The sequence below is a fragment of the Mobula birostris genome, chromosome 22 (genome assembly GCF_030028105.1).
Source record: "Mobula birostris isolate sMobBir1 chromosome 22, sMobBir1.hap1, whole genome shotgun sequence".
Lineage (NCBI taxonomy): Eukaryota > Metazoa > Chordata > Chondrichthyes > Myliobatiformes > Myliobatidae > Mobula > Mobula birostris.
Window position 1 is genome coordinate 56027531 of NC_092391.1, and position 21521 is coordinate 56049051.

The 21521-nt window shown below is 45.5% G+C and overlaps 1 protein-coding gene across 1 annotated transcript in view; it reads left to right on the forward strand.

Annotated features, from left to right (window-relative positions):
- The first annotated feature begins 2503 nt into the window (after positions 1-2503).
- noc4l (nucleolar complex associated 4 homolog) overlaps positions 2504-21521 on the forward strand; it is a 66792-nt gene continuing 47774 nt past the window's right edge. The window contains exons 1-3 of the mRNA XM_072240819.1: positions 2504-2672; positions 5718-5838; positions 17259-17365. Of these exons, the coding sequence (XP_072096920.1) occupies positions 2520-2672; positions 5718-5838; positions 17259-17365 (381 nt within the window). The 5' untranslated portion in view covers positions 2504-2519. The remainder of the gene's footprint in view (positions 2673-5717; positions 5839-17258; positions 17366-21521) is intronic.

Consider the following 21521-nt stretch of genomic DNA (forward strand, 5'->3'; position numbering starts at 1 on the left):
AGTTTTTAAAGTTTTACTTTTACATGACATACTGCTGGGTTATGGTCACTATTACAGTCTGACCTGGATATGTTTTGCATTGAGTCACTGAGTTTCTAAATCTTTGGTTTATAGTAATAAAGTCAATTTGATTTCTAGTGTTATCACCTGGACTTTTCCAAGTCCGCAAGAGTTTTGGATGGTTTTTAAAGTAGGTATTCATAATGACCTGATTATTCATCTTGCACCATTCTACCCATTTCTCACCTCTTTCATTTCTTTCCCATAGTCCAAATTTTCCTATGGTATTTCCATCAGCACCTTGTCCTACTTTAGTATTTAGATCTCCCATGACAATAACAATATCTTGAGATTTGCATCCGTTCTTTGCTTGTTCAAGCCCTTCATAAAATTTATCTATATCCTCATTTGTTCCATCTGTTGTTGGTGCATATACCTGTATAATTGCTAAATCAAATGGTTGTTCTCTGATTCTAACAAGGAGCACTCTTTCTGATATTGCCCATTGTCCTAAAACACTTTTTGCCATGTTTTCATCCATAAGAATTCCTACTCCATTAGTATGGGATGTTCCACAAGAATAAATTAGTGTTTTATTTCTATTCTGTCATGTTCCAGCACCTATCCAACGAACTTTGCTAATTCCCATGATGTTACTCTTTAGTCTTTCCATTTCATTTATCACATTGTCCAATCTTCCTGCTTGATATAGGGTTCTTACATTCCAAGTGGCAATAATGTTCTTTTGTGTTACTTGAATTTTATGAGCAGTAGTTTGATGATGGTCAGGGATCCCCTGCTGACCAGAATCAACCCTACCGAGCGAAACATCTTCAGAATTGTCTTGAAGATCCTTTTGACGCTGTTGTTGTGTGATACATTTTGTGAGTTTGACCATGGTTTTCTTAGCAAATAGATTCTAGGTAACCTACTATCTAGCAACGGTGGTTTGCTATTGCCTACCATTGGGCGAACTGAAGAAATCACCACTTCTCTTCCCAAATGTTCATCCGCCTGTACTATAGCCATTGACATTTAAGGTTGTAGCTCATCTGCCTTCTCCGTCATAAGTTCAGTTACTACACCTGCCGGATCTGCCATTGGCCTTCGCTCGTATCCTGAGCAAGAACCCTTGCAGGTGCTACCGTTCTGGGTCAGAGCGGCCCTGGGGGCAATGAATGACTAAGAGGTAACTCCACTTTCCCCAAAGCTCTGAAGGTCCCCAATCAGAGCCTCATCACTGTTTGCAGTTTAGAGTCATACCCAGGACATACCCTAGTAAGGGAGAAAGAGGTGTCCCAGTTTCACAGCGAGAGAGGAGACATAACAAAGCAAGTTGCTGATTTATGGTGTTAAAAGTCTGTTGCGCCACTTTTTTTTTGAGCCCTGGCCCAAAGAACTCAGGTCTCTGGGCACACAACCAACAGTAAGTCCCCAGCTTCCGATTTTCCATGTTCTCCCATGACACCAGCCTTGAATCAGCCTGTCTCCAGAGCCACGAAAATCTGGCATGCTGGACTTCCGGGCCGCATCCTTGGGATATTGAAAAATGGCCGGTTGTGAGGCCCCGAGAGCAGGTCCCATTCTCACAAAGAACCGAAGTCAGCGTGTAACTCCTGGTCAAGGTCTTCAAAAGAGCCCGGAAAGGGAAAAAAAGCAATATCAAAGATAGAAATAGAGCAGTTTACTGTATAATGTTGTGTTATTTATTTAATTAATTGGGTTCTCTTTAACTAATTTTAAGACTTATGTGAAGATCTGATCCCATTTTAGCTATTTATGTGGAAGTAGAGAAAGTTCTGCAAGGTTCACAAACTTTCTAGCACCACTGTATTGTAGTTGTACAAATGTAACAACATACCCTACCTCAGAATTCTTCATGTCAACACTTAACTCTGAGGAAACAGGAGAGGAGCTCAGAAACTTAATTTTATGAAGAATAGATTGAAAGATGTGTCTTGGAGAAGGCACCAAGGGATGAGACCAACTAGGCAACTCGGTCATTATGGATGGTTAGTGCAGCTGGCCAATGGTGAGTTGGACAGTGGTGTCCAGATGTAGGAGGGTGGGTAGATAGATAGACAGATAGCTAGGTAGACAGGCAGATAGATAGCAAGTCAGGTAGATATATAAACAAACAAGAGAAAATCTGCAATTGCTTGAAATGCAAGCAACACACAAAATGCTGGGGGAACTCAGTAGGCCAGGCAGCATCTATGGCAAAGAGTATAGTCGACATTTCGGCCCGAGACCCTTCAGCAGAGTGTTTCCTCTGGTGGATTCTGTATTGCATCAGGTTCCAGTATCTGGAGTCTCAGAGAGAGTGACACATAAACTGATATGTAGAGATATACAGAGAGATGCAGAGAGTGAGGAACACACAAATGGACAGACAGGTAACATGACCCGTGGCCCAGCGCAGGGCACTGTCTCTTTAAGGGGAGGGGCGGTCCTCCGTAGGATCCGCCCCGTTCGCCTCTCCCGATTGGTTGTCACATAGGTCACGTGGACCTGGAGGGATGGCGGCGGCGATGCGGGAAGCCGGATCCCCGTCGGGCTCCCGGCCTGGAAGCGGAGCCGCGGCCGGGATGTCGCTCTCTGAGCGCCTGCGGATGGTGCTGGGCGACAGGAGGAAGGCGAACGGCGTAATCGACATCCTGGAGGCGCTGCAGGTTAGTGTGGGGCGGGCGCGGTAGGATCCCACAACACGTGGGAGAACGGGACATGGGGTACGGGGTGAGGGAGCGCCGCACTGGAGGAGGTGAGGGAGGTGAGAGGGTGGAGAGGAGGTGAGGGAGGTGAGAGGGCGGAGAGGAGAGGATGGAGGGGAGAGGGCGGAGAGGAGGTGAGGGAGGGGAGAGGAGGTGAAGGAGGGGAGAGGGCGGAGAGGAGGGGATGGAGGGGAGAGGGCGGAGAGGAGGTGAGGGAGGGGAGAGGGCGGAGAGGAGGTGAGGGAGGGGAGAGGGCGGAGAGGAGGGGATGGAGGGGAGAGGGCGGAGAGGAGGTGAGGGAGGGGAGAGGGCGGAGAGGAGGTGAGGGAGGGGAGAGGGCGGAGAGGAGGGGATGGAGGGGAGAGGGCGGAGAGGAGGTGAGGGAGGGGAGAGGGCGGAGAGGAGGTGAGGGAGGGGAGAGGGCGGAGAGGAGGTGAGGGAGGGGAGAGGGCGGAGAGGAGGTGAGGGAGGGGAGAGGGCGGAGAGGAGGTGAGCTCTTTTCCAAACCTGTTTCCATGTCGGGCATGGCCTGTAATTCTCCTGCAGTCCAAGGACAATATACACTCCTTCTTTCCTCATCAGTAATTCTTCCCACTGATCTCTTCCCATAACCCTGACACCTACCGTATGTATTTAGTGTAGTCCCCCCCGACACTCCTGCGGTACGGATTGGGGTCTCCCCCGACACTCGCCGTACGGATTGGGGTCTCCCTGACACTCCTGACTCCTGCTGTACGGATTGGGGTCTCCCCCGACACTCGCCGTACGGATTGGGGTCTCCCTGACACCTGCCATACAGATTGGGGCGTCCCCGACACTCCTGCCATACGGATTGGGGTCTCCCCGACACTCCTGCCATACGGATTGGGGTCTCCCTGACACTCCTGACTCCTGCTGTACGGATTGGGGTCTCCCCCGACACTCCTGCCGTACGGATTGGGGCGTCCCCGATGCTCTTACAGGTCAAATCTACTATTTGATATCCGTACATTTCTGGTCACAGTGCTGAAAGCATCGGAATCACAGTGAAACTGATCCATTCAGTAGACAGTAACACAGGACACAGTGTATAAGGATGGAACCCGGAATTTGCTACTCGCCTAGGAAGGCCATGTGGAGTGAAAAAGCAAACTTACATGTTGGTGATCACTCCATTGCAGGAGTTTCCTCGGGAGCAGGTGGTCACCAGACCTTGGTCCGTTCCTGCACCTAAACATGCAATCTCAGTGGGACCTGAAAGTTTTGTCGAGCATCTTCTAGTTATGTCTTGTAACAAACAACAATTAACTCAGTGGATCGATCATAAAGCATTTATTTTACTTGCTGCAAGGGAAGACTAGCACCGCACAAGAGCTGGTGATAGCTTTGAAAAAACAGACAGCATAGTCATTCCTTTATACACAAATGTTGGCTACTTACACTTCAGTTCAGGTGCATTCTTTCAGTAACTCACCTGCTGGTCTGCAGTTTGTCAAGGACTTGAGTTCCATGGGCATAATGTTGCACAAACTCAATTAGCAAAGGACTCTGGTATCATACAGGTTCCATCTTGTAACAGACAAAACTGCAATTTTGTTAATAGAAACAAAGTACATTTCCACAAGACTATTGAAAAGGAAAAGTGTTTGCTTTGTGCCTTAGCTAGCTTCCTTCCCATGGAAGCAGGAAGATATCATTGTACATGCTGTAAGCTGGTTCTCTGTGCGATTCTGTGGGGATATAGCTGAAAGACAAAACGCCTTTGAGTCATAGAACACTACAGTGCAGAAGCTGGCCCTTTGGCCCATCTAGTCATTGCTGAACTATAATTCTGCCTGGTTCCATCTACCTGCTCCCAGACCACAGCCCTCCCATCCATGTACCTGTCCAAATTTTTCTTAAATGTTGCACTCACACCTGCATCCACCACTTCTGCTGACAGCTCGTCTCACCACCCTCTGAGTGGAGAAGTTTCCCCTCATGTTCCACTTAAACTTTTCACCTTTCACCCTTAAACTATGACGTCTAGTTGTAGTCCCACCCAACCTCCGTGAAAAAAGCCAGTTTGCATCTATACCCTTCATAGTTTTGTATATTGCCATCAAACCTCCTCTCAATCTTCTACATTCCAAGGAATAAAGTCCTAACCTATTCAATAATTCCTTATACCTCGGGTCCTCCAGTTTCAGCAACATCCCGGTAATGAAGCCCATTAGAAACAGAACTCAGAAATCCGAGGTGCAAAGGGACCCATGCAGCATTACGTAAAATTTTACTTGTAGGTTGAGTTGATAGTGAGGAAGGCAAATGCAATGCTAGCATTCATTTCCAGGGAACCAAAATATAAAAGCAAGGATGTAATGCTGAGGTTTTATAAGGCCTTGGTCAGACCGCACTTGGAGTGTCGTGAGTGGTTTTGGGCCCCTAATGAAAAGTAGCCCAAAAGGGACCCCGTATGGTGCTTGTGAAAAGAAAAGTTCACAGTAAATTTATTATCAATGTACATGTACAGTATGTCACTATATGCAACCCTGAGATTCATTTTCTTGTAGGCATACTCAATAAATCCATAATACAATAATAACCATAATAGGATCAATGAAGACCACGCGAACTTGTGTGTTCAACCAGTGTGCGAAAGACAAACTGTGCAAATACAAGAAGAAATAATAATCAACAAAATAGCAATAAATATCGAGAACATGAGACAAAGAGTCCATGAAAGTGAGTCCATAGATTGTGTGAACATTTCATTGATAGTGCAAGTGAGGTTGAGTGAAGTTCTCCCCTTTAGTTCAAGAGCCTGATTGTTGTTGATATGCTGGCATTGGAGAGGGTCCAGAGGAGGTTCATGAGAATGATTTTGAGTATGAAAGGGTTAATGCATGAGGAACGTTTAGTTTTATAGAAGCAATGGATGCACGCTGTTACTTTACATCACCCAGCATTAATGACACGGAGACTGAGTGGGTGCAACCCAGAGTTGACGTTAATAATATTGATATGTTCCTGTATTCTGTCCACTAGGCTCATCCAGAGGCCAATGTCCTTGAAGCCATCAGGACGTGTAGCACCTTGTTCTGCACCTTGCTGCAGCGAGGAGATCTGTTTGTTGGCCAGTTGCCTGGGGAAGACAAGGCCATGTCAGGTAAGGGGGCACACTGGAGCTGAGACCTTGGGGGTACTTTGTCCGCTTAACCGGCTCAGCAGGATCAGTGGAGACCGACTGCCACAAACAGCCCTGAAATTACAATAGGATGAGGTCAAGTGGTTTGGGATGCAGCCCCTTAAAGTCATAGTTATGCAGCACAGGAACACCATTTGGCCCAACTTTATCCATGTCGTGCTAGCCCTTTTTGCTCACGTTTGCTCCTAAACCCCTCCTAGCCATGTCTTTTCAGTATTTTCATAATACCTGATTCAACCACTCCCTCTGGCAGCTTGTTCCATACACTCATCACTCCTGTCAGGGAGGAGGCTATGCCAGGACTCAAAAACAGTTACTTTCCCCAAGCAGTGAGGCTGATCAACACCTCCACCCCTCCACAAACCCAACCACCACTTCTTTATTATTTCCCATCAGAATCACCTTACGTACAGACTCTCCTGTGCCTGGTGTCACTTTGTGGACAGAGAATCAAACTTTTGTATATAAGCTATCTTATGTTTTTATATATATTGTGTTTTTAGTTACTCTTTTTCTCAGCTGAAGCTGGTAAAACCTGAGGTATGGGAATAACCAAGCACTCTCATTTCTCAATTGCTAGGAACTTTCGGACTATTCTAGTCATGTTTAGTATTGTGGTTTTCTGGAGATTTACATAGATATTGCTGATTAGGCCTAATTGTTTGATACTATTGTGTAGTGCCTTTGGGATGATACCAGTTGTACATATTACTATTGGGACAATGTATACCCTGTTCATGTTCCATAGTCTTTCAATTTCCTCTTTTAATTCAGCATATTTCTGGTGTTTTTCACTTATTAATTTCTGTATGTTATATGCGTTGGGAATGGCTGTATCTTTTAAGTTGTTCTTGCTTGGGCAGCATGGTAGCGTAGTGGTTGGCACAATGCTTTACAGTACAGACGATCCGGGTTCAGTTCCTGCGGTTGCCTGTAAGAGGTATGTGAATTTCCTCTGGGTGCTTTGGTTTCTTCCTACAGTTCAAAGACGTACTAGTTGGTAGATGATTCGGTCATTATAAATTGTCCTGTGATTCGGATTGGATTAAGATCAGCGGTTGCTGGTCAACAAGGCTCAAAGGGTCTATTCCGCTCTGTGTCTCAGTAGAAATAAAAAACCATCAGAACAGTTATGGATCCTCCTAGCTGTGATAACGGATCCGTTGTAATATAATTTGCAGGACTAAGATTCTAAAACTGGATCAGGCTTATATTTATAGTAAGGTACGGTGTCTTTTATGAGTTTGTATTTTAAAGTAAGGGTTTGATGAATGATGTTTGCCTGTGTAAGTAATGAGATTGCTGGAGGATCCAGTAAAGCGTTGGATTGTTTCTGGTTTCTCTGGGCATTTTCTGCATTTATCGTCTTGAATGTGTTGGTCTTTTGTAATGCGTTTGTGATATTTTTTGTGTTAACCACCTGGTCCTGTATTGCCACAAGGAGCCACCCTGTTTCTAGGAAGAGGTCTCCGACTGTGAGCCAGGCGTTCGACACTTCCTTGTTAACGTCTAGTCTGCTCAGATTGTGGGGATGTCTTCCATGGAGGGTCATGCTCTTCCATTGGTTAACATTTTCTCCTGTAGTGATAATTTGATAGCGTGCTATCAGACTGTCAGGGAAGGCAAGCAAATATCGGACAAAATTGCAGCCCCTGGGAGAGTATCCGTGCATTAGGGATGCAGAATCAAAAAGGGTAGCAAATACAGTTACTCAGAATTATTTCTCTTATATGAAGTATAAGAAATGGTGGATGATCTTGTTACACGAATGCAGATGGTCAGGTATGATGTTGTGGTCATCACAGAATTGAGGCTGAAGGATGGTTGTAGTTTGGAAATGAATGTCCAAGGTTACACGTTGAACCAAAGGAAGGTAGGCAGAAGGGGTGGCATGTAGAAAGATGTGACATAGGGTCAGAAGATGTTGAATCCTTGTGGCTTGAGTTAAGAAATTGCAAGGGTGAAAGAACCCTGAGTACAATCATATACAGGTCTCCCAACAGTAGCTGAGATGTGGACTGCAGGTTACAATGGGTCATAGAATGTCAAAAGGGCAATGTTATGATAGTCATGGGAGATTTCAACATACAGGTTGATTGGAAAAATCAAGTTGGTATGGATCTCAAGAAAATCAGTTTGTTGAATGCCTACGAGATGGCTTCTTAGAGCACCTTGTCATTGAGTCTACTAGGGGATCAGCTATACTGGATTGGGTGTTATGTAATGAACCAAGTAGATCAAGGAGCTTAAGGTAAAGGAACCCTTACAAGACAGTGATCACAGTATGCTTGAGTTCAACTTGGAATTTGGCGGGGAGAAAGTAAAGTCTGACGTAGCAGTATTTCAGTGAAGTAAAGGAAGTTACCGTCATGTGGGAGAGGAGTTGGCCAAAGTAAATTGGAGTCATTTTGAGGGAAAATATGAAACATGAAAGCAAGCTAACAAACAATATCAAAGTGGAGAATAAAAGCTTTTTCAAGTATGTAAAAAAAAAAGGGAGATGTGAGTGGATATAGGACCACTAGAAAATGAGACCAGAGAAATAATAATGGGGGACAAGGAGATGGCAGATGAACTAAATGAGTGTTCTGGAAAATTGCAGACGCCACTCCACTCTTTAAGAAAGGAAGAAGGCAGCAGAAAGGAAATTATAGACCAATTAGTCTGACCTCAGTAGTTGGGTAGATGTTAGAGTCAAATGTTAAGGATAAGGTTACTTGGTGACACAAGACAAGATGGGACTAAGTCAGCATGGTTTCCTCAAGGGAAAATCTTGCCTGGCAAACCTATTGGAATTCTTTGAAGAGATTACAAGTAGGATAGATAAAGGGGATGCAGTGGATGTTGCATATCCGGACTTTCAGAAGGCCTTTTACAAGGTGCCACACATAAAGCTGCTTACCAGGTTGAGACCCCATGGTATTACAGGAAAGTTACTAACATGGTTAGAGCATTGGCTGATTGGTAGGAGGCAGCGTGGGAATAAAAAGATCCTTTTCTGGTTGGCTGCTAGTGACTAGTGGTGTTCTGCAGGGGATGTTGACGTATGACCCCTCAGTGGTCTCAGAGAAATTAGAAACCCGGTATGCCCCTTTTGTGGGCAACATGGTCAGCATTACTGTCCTGGGAGGCGTAAAGGGTAAGGAGGGAGCAGCATTATTAGTTCAGGTCCCTACTGAGATATGGAGCCAGTTGGGTCTTGTGTCCCTCCACGTTACCTTGTCAGTGGCTGCGGGACACAAACCAAAGGAGTTAGGGTTTCTAGCCTGCCGACTGCAGGAACAGGCAGACCTGAGCCTCCTCAGAACTCCACAGATGTTCCCAGATGGAACTTTGACTTATTACCTTACCCTTTTTTTGGTAACAGGCTGTGTCCGTCGTCACCAGCCTCACGGCCTCCCCTCGGATGAGCCAGACCCTGACTTATGGGCTGCATCAAAGGTCGTTGTAGGACTAACCTCTGTGATCCCAGTGCAAATTCGGGTGAAACAGGGAGTACAGCTGCCCTCCATTCCACAATACCCCCTCCGGAGGGACGCTGCTGACAGTATCACTTCCCTGGTGGACTCTTTTTGCAACAGGGCATCTTGGTCCCCTGCCAATCACCTTGTAACACCCCTATTCTACCCGTCCCCAAACCTGGACGGACGGAGTGGCGCCTGGTACAAGATTTACAGAAGATAAGTGAAATAGTTGAACCTTTACGCCCTGTCGTCCCCCAACCTTGCCACCATTCTTAGTAACGTCCCTGTGGACTCACTATCATTGATCTGCAGCATGGGTTTTTTGCAATTCCGCTGTCCCCCGACTCCCAGTATTTGTTTGCCTTTACTTTCCAAGGCCAGCAATATACTTGGACATGCCTTCCGCAAGGATTTGTCCATTCCCCAACCAGCAGTTCCCGGGGGGGGGGGGTCATCCATTATCCAATACGTAGATGACCTGTTAACCAGCTCCTCTCAGGTGCAGGAGGCGTTTAAGCCACAGGAAAAACCAGAGGAGGTGTGGCCGGTTTTGAAAATTGGAGATTCGATGCTGATAAGAGACTGGGAGCGCCCCAAGCTTGGACCCCGGTGGAAAGGACCTTTTCAGATCCTTCTCCAAACACCGACAGTAGTAAAAGTACAAGGTCACGACCGGTGGATTCACCTGAGCGATTGTAAGCGATGGTTGCCGGACGAAAAGTGATTGTTGTTGGACTTGGACTCTTTATGTTTGGACTAACAGATACTTTGGAAAGTAATCTCTTTTATGAAACGCATATGCAATTATATGGTAATAGAACTGTATGTTACCCCTTAGCTCAATCTGTGGAGGCACTATTCGTGGCTAACCCACCCGAAAGGAGGTGGGAGGATTTAGTGGAAGAGGATAGGTCAGGCAGAGAGTGTAAAGGTGATAAAGGAAGGTTTACAAGAGGGAGTAGGGGATGGTGTGTGGAAAGTCTGAATGATACCTCTGGGTAGACCTCTGAGAATTGGCAATCCAAGTGCTGGGGAACTCGGTCCTGGCTAAAGGCACGAATGCAACAAAATGATGATTGGGAAGAGGGACGTTGGGTCACTAACTCTAGCTGTAGGGGTACCCAAAGCTACCCTTTCTGTTTCCAGGGATTAGGACGGGGGTGTGTAATTGCCAAAGTCTCTGAGAACATCCCCTGCATTGAAAAGCAGTGGCTGAATCATGATTGCAGGGTAAAACAAGGGAAGTTTTCATGCACCTGTGTTCGAGAAAGGTGTGTTTCCCTACCCAAAGGGAGTCAGTATGTATGTGGCCATTGTAATGGGAGCCACTTTTCTAGAGGGACAATGTCACTAGCTTTCTCTTCAATATACCGCTCCGAACATACCTGGTATCAGAAAATATTTTCTTCTGTTAGTTCCACATGCTACCAGGCAAAGAGCGGATATGTGTTCCTCTTTAACAGAACCTATAGTACAGCTACCAATGTTCTGCCTCCACTACTCGCAGTAGGAACGATCAGCCCTCTCACCGTTCCTTGCCCGCAGGAAGCTCACGTTCGATGACCATTAGTGGCTCGGTCCATTAGTAAAGAATTTTGTGCGGATTATTAGGACCCGACCACTCTGGAATCAGCGGTAGGCTACGGCTGGCTCAGCACGTTCTCCCTCGGAAGATCTACAGGGGCCATATCTGCCAGGAATCAAAACTACCTCATCTGTGGGCTGACGGCATTGGGGAACAGCACAATGGAGGGCCTGGAGGCAATCAACCAAGAAATGGCAGAACTTCGACTGTATGCTCTGCAGACCCGGTATGCCGTGGACTACCAGTTAGCTCAACAAGGAGGGGTGTGTGCCATAGTTGAGGATAAGTGCATCACTCATGTCAGGGACGAGTCCTATAATGTCTCTCACGCAATTCTAGAGATTCAGGAGCAGTTAGATAGTTTCAGGCAAGGGTCTGCTGGAACAGAAGGGTGGCTCAGCTGGTTGCTAGAGGAATCGTGGGGCTCTTATCTTCTGCATGGGCTAATCATTCTTGTCGTGATTATCATTGTGTGTTGTGTACTGTTGACCTGTTTAAACACTTGCTGGAAGGCTTTTGCTACCAAATTAGCGGCACCGTTTTCAGCCCCAATTTAATTGTGTTATCATGGAATGATAAAAGGAGGGAATGAAATGTTAAAGGGTTAAATGGTTGGGAAATGATTTTTGGACTCTTGTTTATAACGGGTTAAAATTGATGCAGACTTCTGTTTGTTCTGTTCTGAGTAATCTGCCTGTGCTGCTTTCAGACTGAGAACCTTGCAAATGTTATGTTTTGTGGATTGAGTTCTGCTTATCTGTCACACACCTCATGCTACATGGTTTCGCAAGTATGGAGCTAAGCGCTTTTTGCCTCGTAAGCGAGTTCTATAAATTGTAACACGTCTAAGTTAGACAAAGGTTCGATACGAACCTGCAATCCTTGTCTCATCTGCAGGTGTCAGGATGTGGTAATCTAATTATACTTTGTCTCCAAATATGCAGAACAATGGTTGAAAACTGAGGAATTATCTCATTGTGCTCATTGTCCCGATTGTCTGAGCTTGACTGCCTTTTAGGGTGATTAAGGGGTCTTTGTCTCGAAATACCACTGTTGCGGCATGTGACTATGGGGGTAGCTAAAAAATTGTTTCCTGTGTGTGTGACAAATATGGTATAAAAAAACTCTTATCTCTGTGCTTTGGCAGAGAGACCTCTGGTACGGGCCCCCTGTGTGTGCCTAAGGAGGACTCTCTCTAGTAGCAAGCTTATAATAAAAAGCTGTTGCTTTATCCTCCGTAGTAATGTGTGTTCTTGCGTCGGGTAATGGGTAATAATTAGAAGTAAGGTTTAACAGTTAGAGCTTTGGCTGATTGGTAGGAGGCAGCATGGGAAAAAAAGGATCCTTTTCTGGTTGGTAGCTAGTGACTAGTGGCGTTCTGCGGGGGACGTTGTTGGGACCACTTCTTTTTATGCTGTATATCAATGATTTAGATGATGGATTAGATGGCTTTGTTGCTAAATTTGCAGTTACTATGAAGATTGGTAGAGGGGCAGGTAGTGTTGACGAAATAGGTAGGCTGCAAAAGGACTTGGACAGATTAGGACAATCAGCAAGAAAGTAGCAAATGAAATACAATATTGGAAAATGCATGGTCGTGCGTTTTGGTAGAAGAAATAAATGTGCAGCCTATTTTCTAAATGGGGAGAAAATCCAAAAATCTGAGATGCAGAGGGACTTGGGAGACCTTGTGCAGAACAACCTAAAGGTTAATTTCAGGTAGAGTCAGTGGTGAGGAAGATAAATGCAATGTTAATATTCATTTCATGAGTTCTAGAGTATAAGAGCAGGGGTGTGATGCTGAGGTTTTATAAGGTACTGGTGAGGCCTCAGCTTGAGTATTGTGAACAGTTTTGGGCTCCTCATCTCAGAAAAGATGTGCTGGCATTGGAGAGGGTTAAGAGGAGGTTCACAAGGATGATTCTGGGAATGAAAGGGTTATCATATGAGGAATGTTTGGTAGCTCTAGCTCTGTACTTACTGGAGGATGAGGGGTGACCTCATTGAAATCTTTCGAATGTTAAAAGGGCTAGACATGTTAGATGTGGAAAGGATGATTCCCATGGTGGGGGAGTCTAGGACAAGAGTGCACAGACTTCAGTGTACATAATGTTTTCTAAAATTTGTTCTTATTTTTGTTTGTAAATTTTCCAGATTGGTTTTGGACCAATATATTATGCCAAAATAATATATTAATATGGGTATAGCCAAAGTGTTTATTGCCTTTGTTATATTTTACTGTTCAGCTCTGTTTGACAGATTTTCTTTGCTTGATATACCAGAAACTTACACAGTTCTATGAAAAAGTTTGTGAACCCTTTGCAATTACCGTTCTTGTCCATTAATTGCTCATAAAAGGTGGTCTGATCTTCATCTAAGTCACAATAGACAAACACCATCTGCCTAAACTAATAACTCACAAAGGAATTGTATTTTTCTCGTCATACTGAGTACACCATTTATACAATCACAGTCTAGGATCAAAAAAGGTATGTGAACCTCTGGGGTAATACCTTCTACAAAAGCTATTTGGAGTCAGATGTTCCAATCAATGATGTGAAATTGGAGGTGTGTGTTGTGGAGGTGTCCTGCCCTACAAAAAAGGCACTCAAAGTCAGGTTACTGATAGCCTGCTCTTCTCAAGAAAGATCTGTTTATGTGCACCATGCTCGATCAAAACAAGTGTCAGAGGACCTTGGAAGAAGAATTGTACAGACGCACAAAGCTGGGAGAGGCTGCAAAAGCATTTCTAAAAACTTGAGTCTTCATCAGTCCACAGTAAGAGAAACTGTCTACAAGTGGAGGAAACTCAGTACTGTGTCTACTCTCTCTAGGAGTGGGTGTCCTGCAAAGATCACACCAAAAGCACAGCTTGCAATGCTGAAGGAAGTGAAAACGAACCCAAGGATAACAACAAAAATCTGCAGAACCTGCAGAAATCTCTAGAACTCTAGAAAGTCTCTGTTTATGTGTCCACTATAAGAAAAACACTGAACAAGAATGGTGTTCATGGAAAGACACAACGGAGGGATCTTCTGCTCTCCAAAATAAAAAAACATTGCTGCACATGTCAAGTTTGCAAAAGACCACAACATTTCTGTTGAACTTTTTTGGCAGAAATGCACACCACTTTGTTTGGAGGGATAAGGGCACTGGACACCAACACTAAAACCTCATCCCAACTCTGAAGCATGTTGGAAGGAACATCATGGTTTGGGGCTGCTTTGCTGCCTCATGGCCTGGACAGCTTGCATTCGTTGAGGGAACAATGAATTCAAAATTGTATCAAGACATTTTTACAGCAGAATGTCAGGGTAGCAGTCCATCACCTGAAGCTGTTTAGATGTTGGATGATGCAAGGAGCTGGGTTGTCTATGGGGTCGCTCCCTGAAGGTGCATGTCTTCCAGGCTGTTCCTGGAGATAGCGATGCGCCAGGCCCACACAGCTGGTCCGAAAACCACCACTTGCAGAGAATCGTAGTTTGAACTGTATATCACGGGTTCCAACAGAACCCCAACTACCTCAAAAAGAAAAGAAAGACACGATAAAAGAAAAATAAGCTGTTTCTGCCAAAACCCCAGGTGCCATCTTTCCTAGCACCTCATGTACTGTGCTGAATGACAGAGGATCATGTCCTCTTGTGGCTAGCTGATCTTCATGTAGTCTTATGGATAGTTTTCTCCCCATTTGGCATACATTGTGTTTGGGGCCGTCTCCACGTTGGATTTGGATTTGTTCTCTCCATGTAGGCTGTTGGATCTTTGGGTCTCGAGGCAAGCATTCTGATTCTTGCGCTGGGTTTGTGTGCTACCATTATTCTGTGTGGCTGGAGCAGTCTTGCTGTTGGGTCGGAAGTAATTCTCATGCATGGTTACGATCGCAAGACAGTGCTGGATGTTAAGAACTTTGAATACTGCTGATTACCCCATCAGCAAGCTGCTTGTTGGCGGAGGACTTGATATGGATTGTGTTGCTGCATGCTACAGGAAGGCATCAGAGGTGGTGTCCACCATAAAGGCAGTTGACTGTCTTGGGTGTTTCTCTTGCGATTGCAAGACTGTGTGGGACATTGATAACGTGAGATGCTGCAGGCCTGTTTCCCCTATTTGTTGGTGCAACAGCTGCGTGGCCTCAGTTACAGCATCAGCACCACCTTTCTAATCATGTTTTCTTGAATTTAGTGTGATGTCTACATTTCCATTGAGACAACCAGCCATCTGTACCTTTAAGATCTTATTGATCCAGCTTCTTAGCCTGTTCCTCAGACTTGTTTTTTTAATGCTGGTCAATGGGCACTCACACCCCGTCCAGGTACAAAGGAAAACCATTGATTGAGGGTCTCTTCAACATCTGGATCCTTACCTTCACGCCTCAGTTTTTGGAATGTTCCCTGTTGTCCCTCGTGTAATGCCAGTTCTTCTCACAGTTTATCTTGCTGATGTATCAGCCGTGCAGTTGTAGATTTCGACACCCCAGTTACCTCTGCCAGCTGACGATGAGTGGTGTTAGGCGAGTGGCTTTTAATTTGGTCCAGTAGGGTAATTTTTCTTGGCTAGTGTCAAATCTTTATGTGGCATAAAAAAACCAAAATGATCAAAAGTCACTGCTTTTTGAATCGCCTTCTGTCCATCCAGATGGATAATACAACATAAACAAATTCAACTGTTCACTCTAAGTGCGGCGTACCACACAAGCACACGTGGCGGACCGCCTCCTGTCCCAATTAAGAGGCATGGTGTCCCAAATAAACGAAGGAATCCCAGCTATTTTCTCAATTTGCTTTTGATCCAAATAAGCAGCTGCCCTGATTAATAGACGGCCCAGTAACTGGAGGCCACTGTATTTCTGGGTTATGATTGTAGCCTTTTGGGTAGCACAACACTCCACAGTACAGGGAACATGGGCTCAATTCCTGCCATTGTCTGTGAGAAGTTCTCAGGTTCTCCCCATGACTGCGAGTTTCCTCGGGTGCTCTGGTTTCCTCCCACACAGTGTAACGGTTGGTAAGCTAATTGGTCACGGTAAATTGTCCCGTGATGAGACTAAGATTAAATTCGGGGGTTGCTGGGTGTTGTGGCTTGAAGGGCCAGAAAGACCAATTCCATGTCGAATGTCAATAAGTAAATACAAACTTTATTCATCATGTACTTTTACATCAGGGGTTCCCAACCCTTTTTTATGCCATGGATCTCTATGATTTACCGACGGGAGGGGTCCACGGACACTAGGTTGGAAACCCCTGATTTACATATATTATGAACTTGCTGTGACGTGTTTGTGCGACATGCAACAAGGAACAACATTCAACAATTATAAAGAATTGTATAAAATATAAAGTTAGAGGTTCAAGTGCGGGTATGGAATGGTGGTTGTCCGACGATGACAGGAAGCCTTTGTGGAAGGGTTTTTAAGATGGAGAAGCCCTTGCACTGGGGCAGTTCCACACTGTCAACCTCAGAAGTCAGATCCAGTGGTATGAGTAGCCGTCACAAACTTGGTTGTAGTGGATGACCATGACATCTTCTGTGCCTTGTCAAGCCCTTCATTCTCCATGGAGCCGTATGGTACCACGTTCCTGGCCGTTGGATCTCATCTGGCCGGTCCACTGGAGCTGCCTTTGCGTGTCCCTATCTCACTGGGGTATGAGGCCAGCCGGGTACCCGCACGTAGTTTAGCCTGGGGCGTGGCCGCTGTCACATGCAAACAGTAACTTGGAGCCACAGGTGAGAGCTGAGTGTCCGGTGGTCCGGGGGCGAAAGGTGAGTGAGCTGCCCCAGAATGGTCACGACAAGCCCCTTCACCAGAGGTGCTACCCCTGCCCGGGCACGGATATGGAATAAAATGTGAGTAAATGCCGGCATGTATTTGTAATATAAACAGCATTATTAAAAGTGGTTTAAACTATTTACAGTGCAGGACTGAGGCAATAGAGGAGGGTGCAGTGCTCACTGGAATGGTGGATCAGATTAACTGCCTGGGAGTGGAAACTTTTAAGATGGGGTGAAGTTTTTGTTTTAATAGCCCTATAGTGCTTTCCAGGAGGGACCTTTTGGAAAAGGCAGTTTGCAGGGTGGGCTGTGGTTACAATGATTTTTCCTGCCTCCTGCTTTGTTCTGGACACATGCAAGATCTGATGTGATGGTGATCTGCAGCCAGTGGCCTTTTCTGCTGACCTCAAGGGTTTTGTCTGCTGCTGCACTGAACCCGACGGTAATGGCTGACGTGAGGATGCTCTCTATGATGGCAGTGTGGAATTTCACCAGTATGGATAATAATACTCAGAAAGGTTGAAGAAACCAACAGAATTAATGATGTGTTGATGTGATTTCAGCTGACTTCGATGCTGAGACGAAGTACAAGATCTGGATGAGGCATCGCTACCGAGCTTGTGTCCAGCAGCTCTTTCATCTGATGGACCACGGATCAGTTGGAATGCAGGTGAGACATGGCTGCGTTTAGATCACTGGGACAAGGGAAGAAATTTCCCCTCCCTTCCCTCTTCATTTCCCCACTCTGACCTCTTCTCCTCACCTACCCATCACCTCCCTCTGCTGTTCCTCCTTCCCCTTTTCCCATGGTCCACTCCCCTCCCTTCTCCAGCCCTTTACCTTTCCCATCCACCTGGCGTCATCTATCACCTTCTAGCTTGTCCTGCACCCCCCCCCGCCGCCTTTTAATTCTAGCATCTTCCCCCTTCCTTTGCAGTCCTGAAGAAGGGTCTCGGCCTGAAACATCGACTCTTTACTCTTTCCCATAGATGCTGCCTCACCTGCTGAGTTCCTCCAGCGTTTTGTGTGTGGCTCTGGGTTTCCAGCATCTGCAGGAGCACTTGTGTTTAAAGTTCAAATTTCAAAGTAAATTTATTGTCGAAGGATATAGTTGATGTCATATACAACCCCAAGATTCATTTTGTTGCAGGCACGCTCAATAAATCCACAGTAGAATAATAACCAGAATAGAATCAATGAAAGACTGCACCAACTTGGGCGATTTCAAGTATTGTACATAATGCGCAGAATGTCGCCGTAGTTCACCAGCGCCACCTTGGCTCTTCTTTTGTTTAATATAAAACAAAACACCCCCGCAGCAGCAAAACAGACCCCTCCCCCCCCCCCCCCCCCCCCCCCCCGGCCGCACAGGGAGACATCTTTTCCAAGTTCCCCAAGCTCTGATTCTGACTGGGATTTTCCCTGGTGGCTACCTCAGTCCCAGGAGCTTGCACACTTCTGCTGGGAAGTGTGTACACTGCTGAACGAGACCACCCACATGAGGGGATGAGTCACTGGACCCTCATCTTGCAGTTTCTCATTTGGTCTCACTATTCCATATCTATTAGCCTCTGTGGAGGTGTTTCGAACTGAATCCAGGGCAGCACACAGATGCAGCCTGGCCATCTCACTTTCCCCGGCAGTTTGTTTGATTGTCAAAGTTCAAAGTGCATATTTGGCGCCATATACAACCCTGAGAGCACACTCAGCAAATCTATAGAATAGTAATTATAACAGCATCAATGAAAGATCAACCAGAGTGCAGAAGACAACAAACTGTGCAAATGCAAATAGAAATCAATAGCAACAAAAAACGAGAACGTGAGACAGTGAGGTAAAGGGTCCTTAAAGTGAGGTCATTGGTCGTGGGAACATCTCAGTGATGGGGTAAATGAGTGTAGTTATCCACTTTTGTTCCAGAATCTGATGGTTGTGGAGTAGTAACTGTTCTTGAAGCTGGTGACATGAGTCCTGAGGCTCTTGTACCTTCTACCTGATGGCAGCAGCGAGAAGAGAGCATGTTCTGGGTGGTGAGGACCTCTGATGATGGATGCTGCTTTCCTACAACGTCCTTTCATGTAGATGTGCCTGTACCTGTGATGTACTGGGCAGAATCCAGTACTTTTGGTAGGATTTTCCGTTCAAGGGCATTGGCGTAGTATATTGACTGGCCGTGATGCAGCCAGTCAGTACTCTCTCCACTACACAGTGGTTTGTCAAAGTATTAGATGCCGAATCTCCGTGGACTCTGAAGGAAGTAGTACATGTTTTCTTCGCAATTGCACTCATGTGCTGGGTCCAGGCCAGATCCTCTGAAATAGTAATACCCACGAATGCTGTCCACCTCTGATTCAACCTTGCTTGAATACAACCAAATGAAACAGTGTTACTCTCACGCACAGTCACGCACAGCACAAGGCACATATAAGATATCAGTAAAAAACAGTCACACAAAAAATATATAGTGAAGACCCTGAGTCCTTGAATGTCTCTTCTATCTCATTTCTTCCCCTTTCCTTGATCTCAGCTGGACTTGTGTCCGGTATTTTTGTCAAAATGTCACAGTCACGGAGTAAGGTGAATGTGACCAGAGGTAGTGGATACAGGCAGCAGAGTGGTGTAGTGGTTAGCTTATCGCTTTGCAGCACACCAATGACATTACAATTCCCGCCGCCATCTGTAAGGAGTTTGTACGTTCTCCCCGTGACCGCAGGGGGTTCCTCTCACAGTCCAAAGATGAGCAAGTTAGGGTTAGTAAGTTGTGGACATGCTACATTGGCGCTGGAAGTATGGCGACATTTGCAGGCTGCATCCAGCACATCCTCAGACTGTTGAAGCAAACGGTGCACTTCACTGCATGTTTCGATGTACTTATGGCAGATCAGAATCAGGTTTAATATCACCAGCGTATGTCGACAGTTCAATTTAATATCAGAGAAATATATACAATATACCTCCTGAAATTCTGTTTCTTTGCAGACATCCACAAAAACAAAAGCTCCCTAAAGAATGAGTGACAGACAAAATATTTGAACCCCACCCATTTCCGCAGAAAAGCACCAGCACCCTCCACCCACCAAACAAGCAATAGCAAAGTCCCCAATACAGACCGTGATCTGTAGTACAACAAAAACTATTCATTCACCCAACAATTCAACATACCACAGGCTCTGTCTCCCCCTAATAAAGAGAAAAAGAGGTATCCCCTTTCACAGTGAGGGGGAGACCTAACAAAATAACTCGTTGATTTATGGTGTTAAAAGTATGTCATGCCACTTTTTTTCTGAGTTCTGTGACCAAAGAATTGGCACCGATCTCTCACTCACGAGAGAGAGAGAGAGAAAGAAAAAGAGAGAGAAAGAGAAAGAAAAAGAAAGAAAAAGAGAGAGAGAAAGAGAAAGAAAGAAACACAGCCTCCGACAGCTGATCTGCAGTTCCCGATGTTCCATTCTCTCCCGCAAGGCTTCATTCAGTGGTGGCACCGGCTTAGAATCAGCTCATCCACACAGCCATGAAACCTCAGAACCCCAAAGGTGCGCTCGTCTTCCAGGCTGCGTCCTTGGGATATTGAAAAGCGGCATCTCACTGCCACAAAGTACCGAAGTCTGAGTGTAACTCCAGGTCATCGTCTTCAACAGAGCCCCATCCACCCTGAAAGTGAAAGGCAGAGATAGCAAAGGTAGAAATTAACCTGGTTTTGTAGATAAACACGAAGGAGTCACAATCTAATGACATCATGACTCCGCCTTTGCCTACATTGCACCTATGTTGTGAAATTTGTTGTCTTTATGGCAGCAGTACAATGTAATACAAAGTATGAAAAAAACATGATCTACAGTATATAATAAACGGCTAAATAAGTAGTGCAGAAACAGAAATAAAAAATGTAGTGGGATAGTGTTCATGGGTTCATTGTCCATTCAGAAATTGCTTGGCAGAGGGGAAGAAGCTGTTCCTGAATCGTTGCGTGTGTGCCTTCAGGCTTCTGTATCTGCTTCCCAGTGGTAGCAATGAGTACAAAGCATGTCCTGGGTGATGGGGGTCCTGAACGATGGAGGCCGCCTTTTTGAGGCATTGCTCCTTGAAGATGTCCTAGATACCTTGGAGGCTAGTGCCCATGATGGAGCTGACTGAGTTTACAACTCTCTGCAGCTTTTTCCAATCCTGTGCGGTAGCCCCCACCCCCATACCAAATGGTGATGCAGCCAGTTAGAATGCTGTCCGCACTACATCTAGAAATTTGTGAATGTCTTTGTAGCAGTAATCTTTACAAAGCAGTGGAAATGCTCGACAATGCTGACCGCAAGGCAAGTGTGTTCCTAGGTGGTGAGGCTTTGGGTAATCCCGATGTCAGACAGTTGTGGTCAGTGCAGCACTTTTACAGTCAGGGCATCAGAGTTCGGAGTTCAATTCCGACGTCAGCTCTAAGGAGTCTCTACGTCCTTTCTCTGTGTGCAAGAGTTTCTTGCAGTGCTCTGGTTTCCTCCCACAGTCCAAAGATGTATCGGCTGGTAGGTTAATTGGTCATTGTAAATTGTCCCGTGATTAGCCTAAGGTTAAATTGGTTGAGTTGCTTGGCAGTGTGGCTCATTGGGACAAAAGGACCTGTTCTGCACTGTAGATTTCAGTGATAGTAGTACAGAAAAAGTGTATCATGAAGTTTTATGAGTTGCTCAGTAAAATGTTGCGTGTATTGCCAGTGCCATCTTGGGAGGAAACCCATGAGGTTACGGGAAGAACATACAAACTCTTTACAGATGGCACTAGAATGGAACCCCGGTTCTCACAGCCTGCACTGTAATCGTGTTACGCTAACCCCTGGCCTA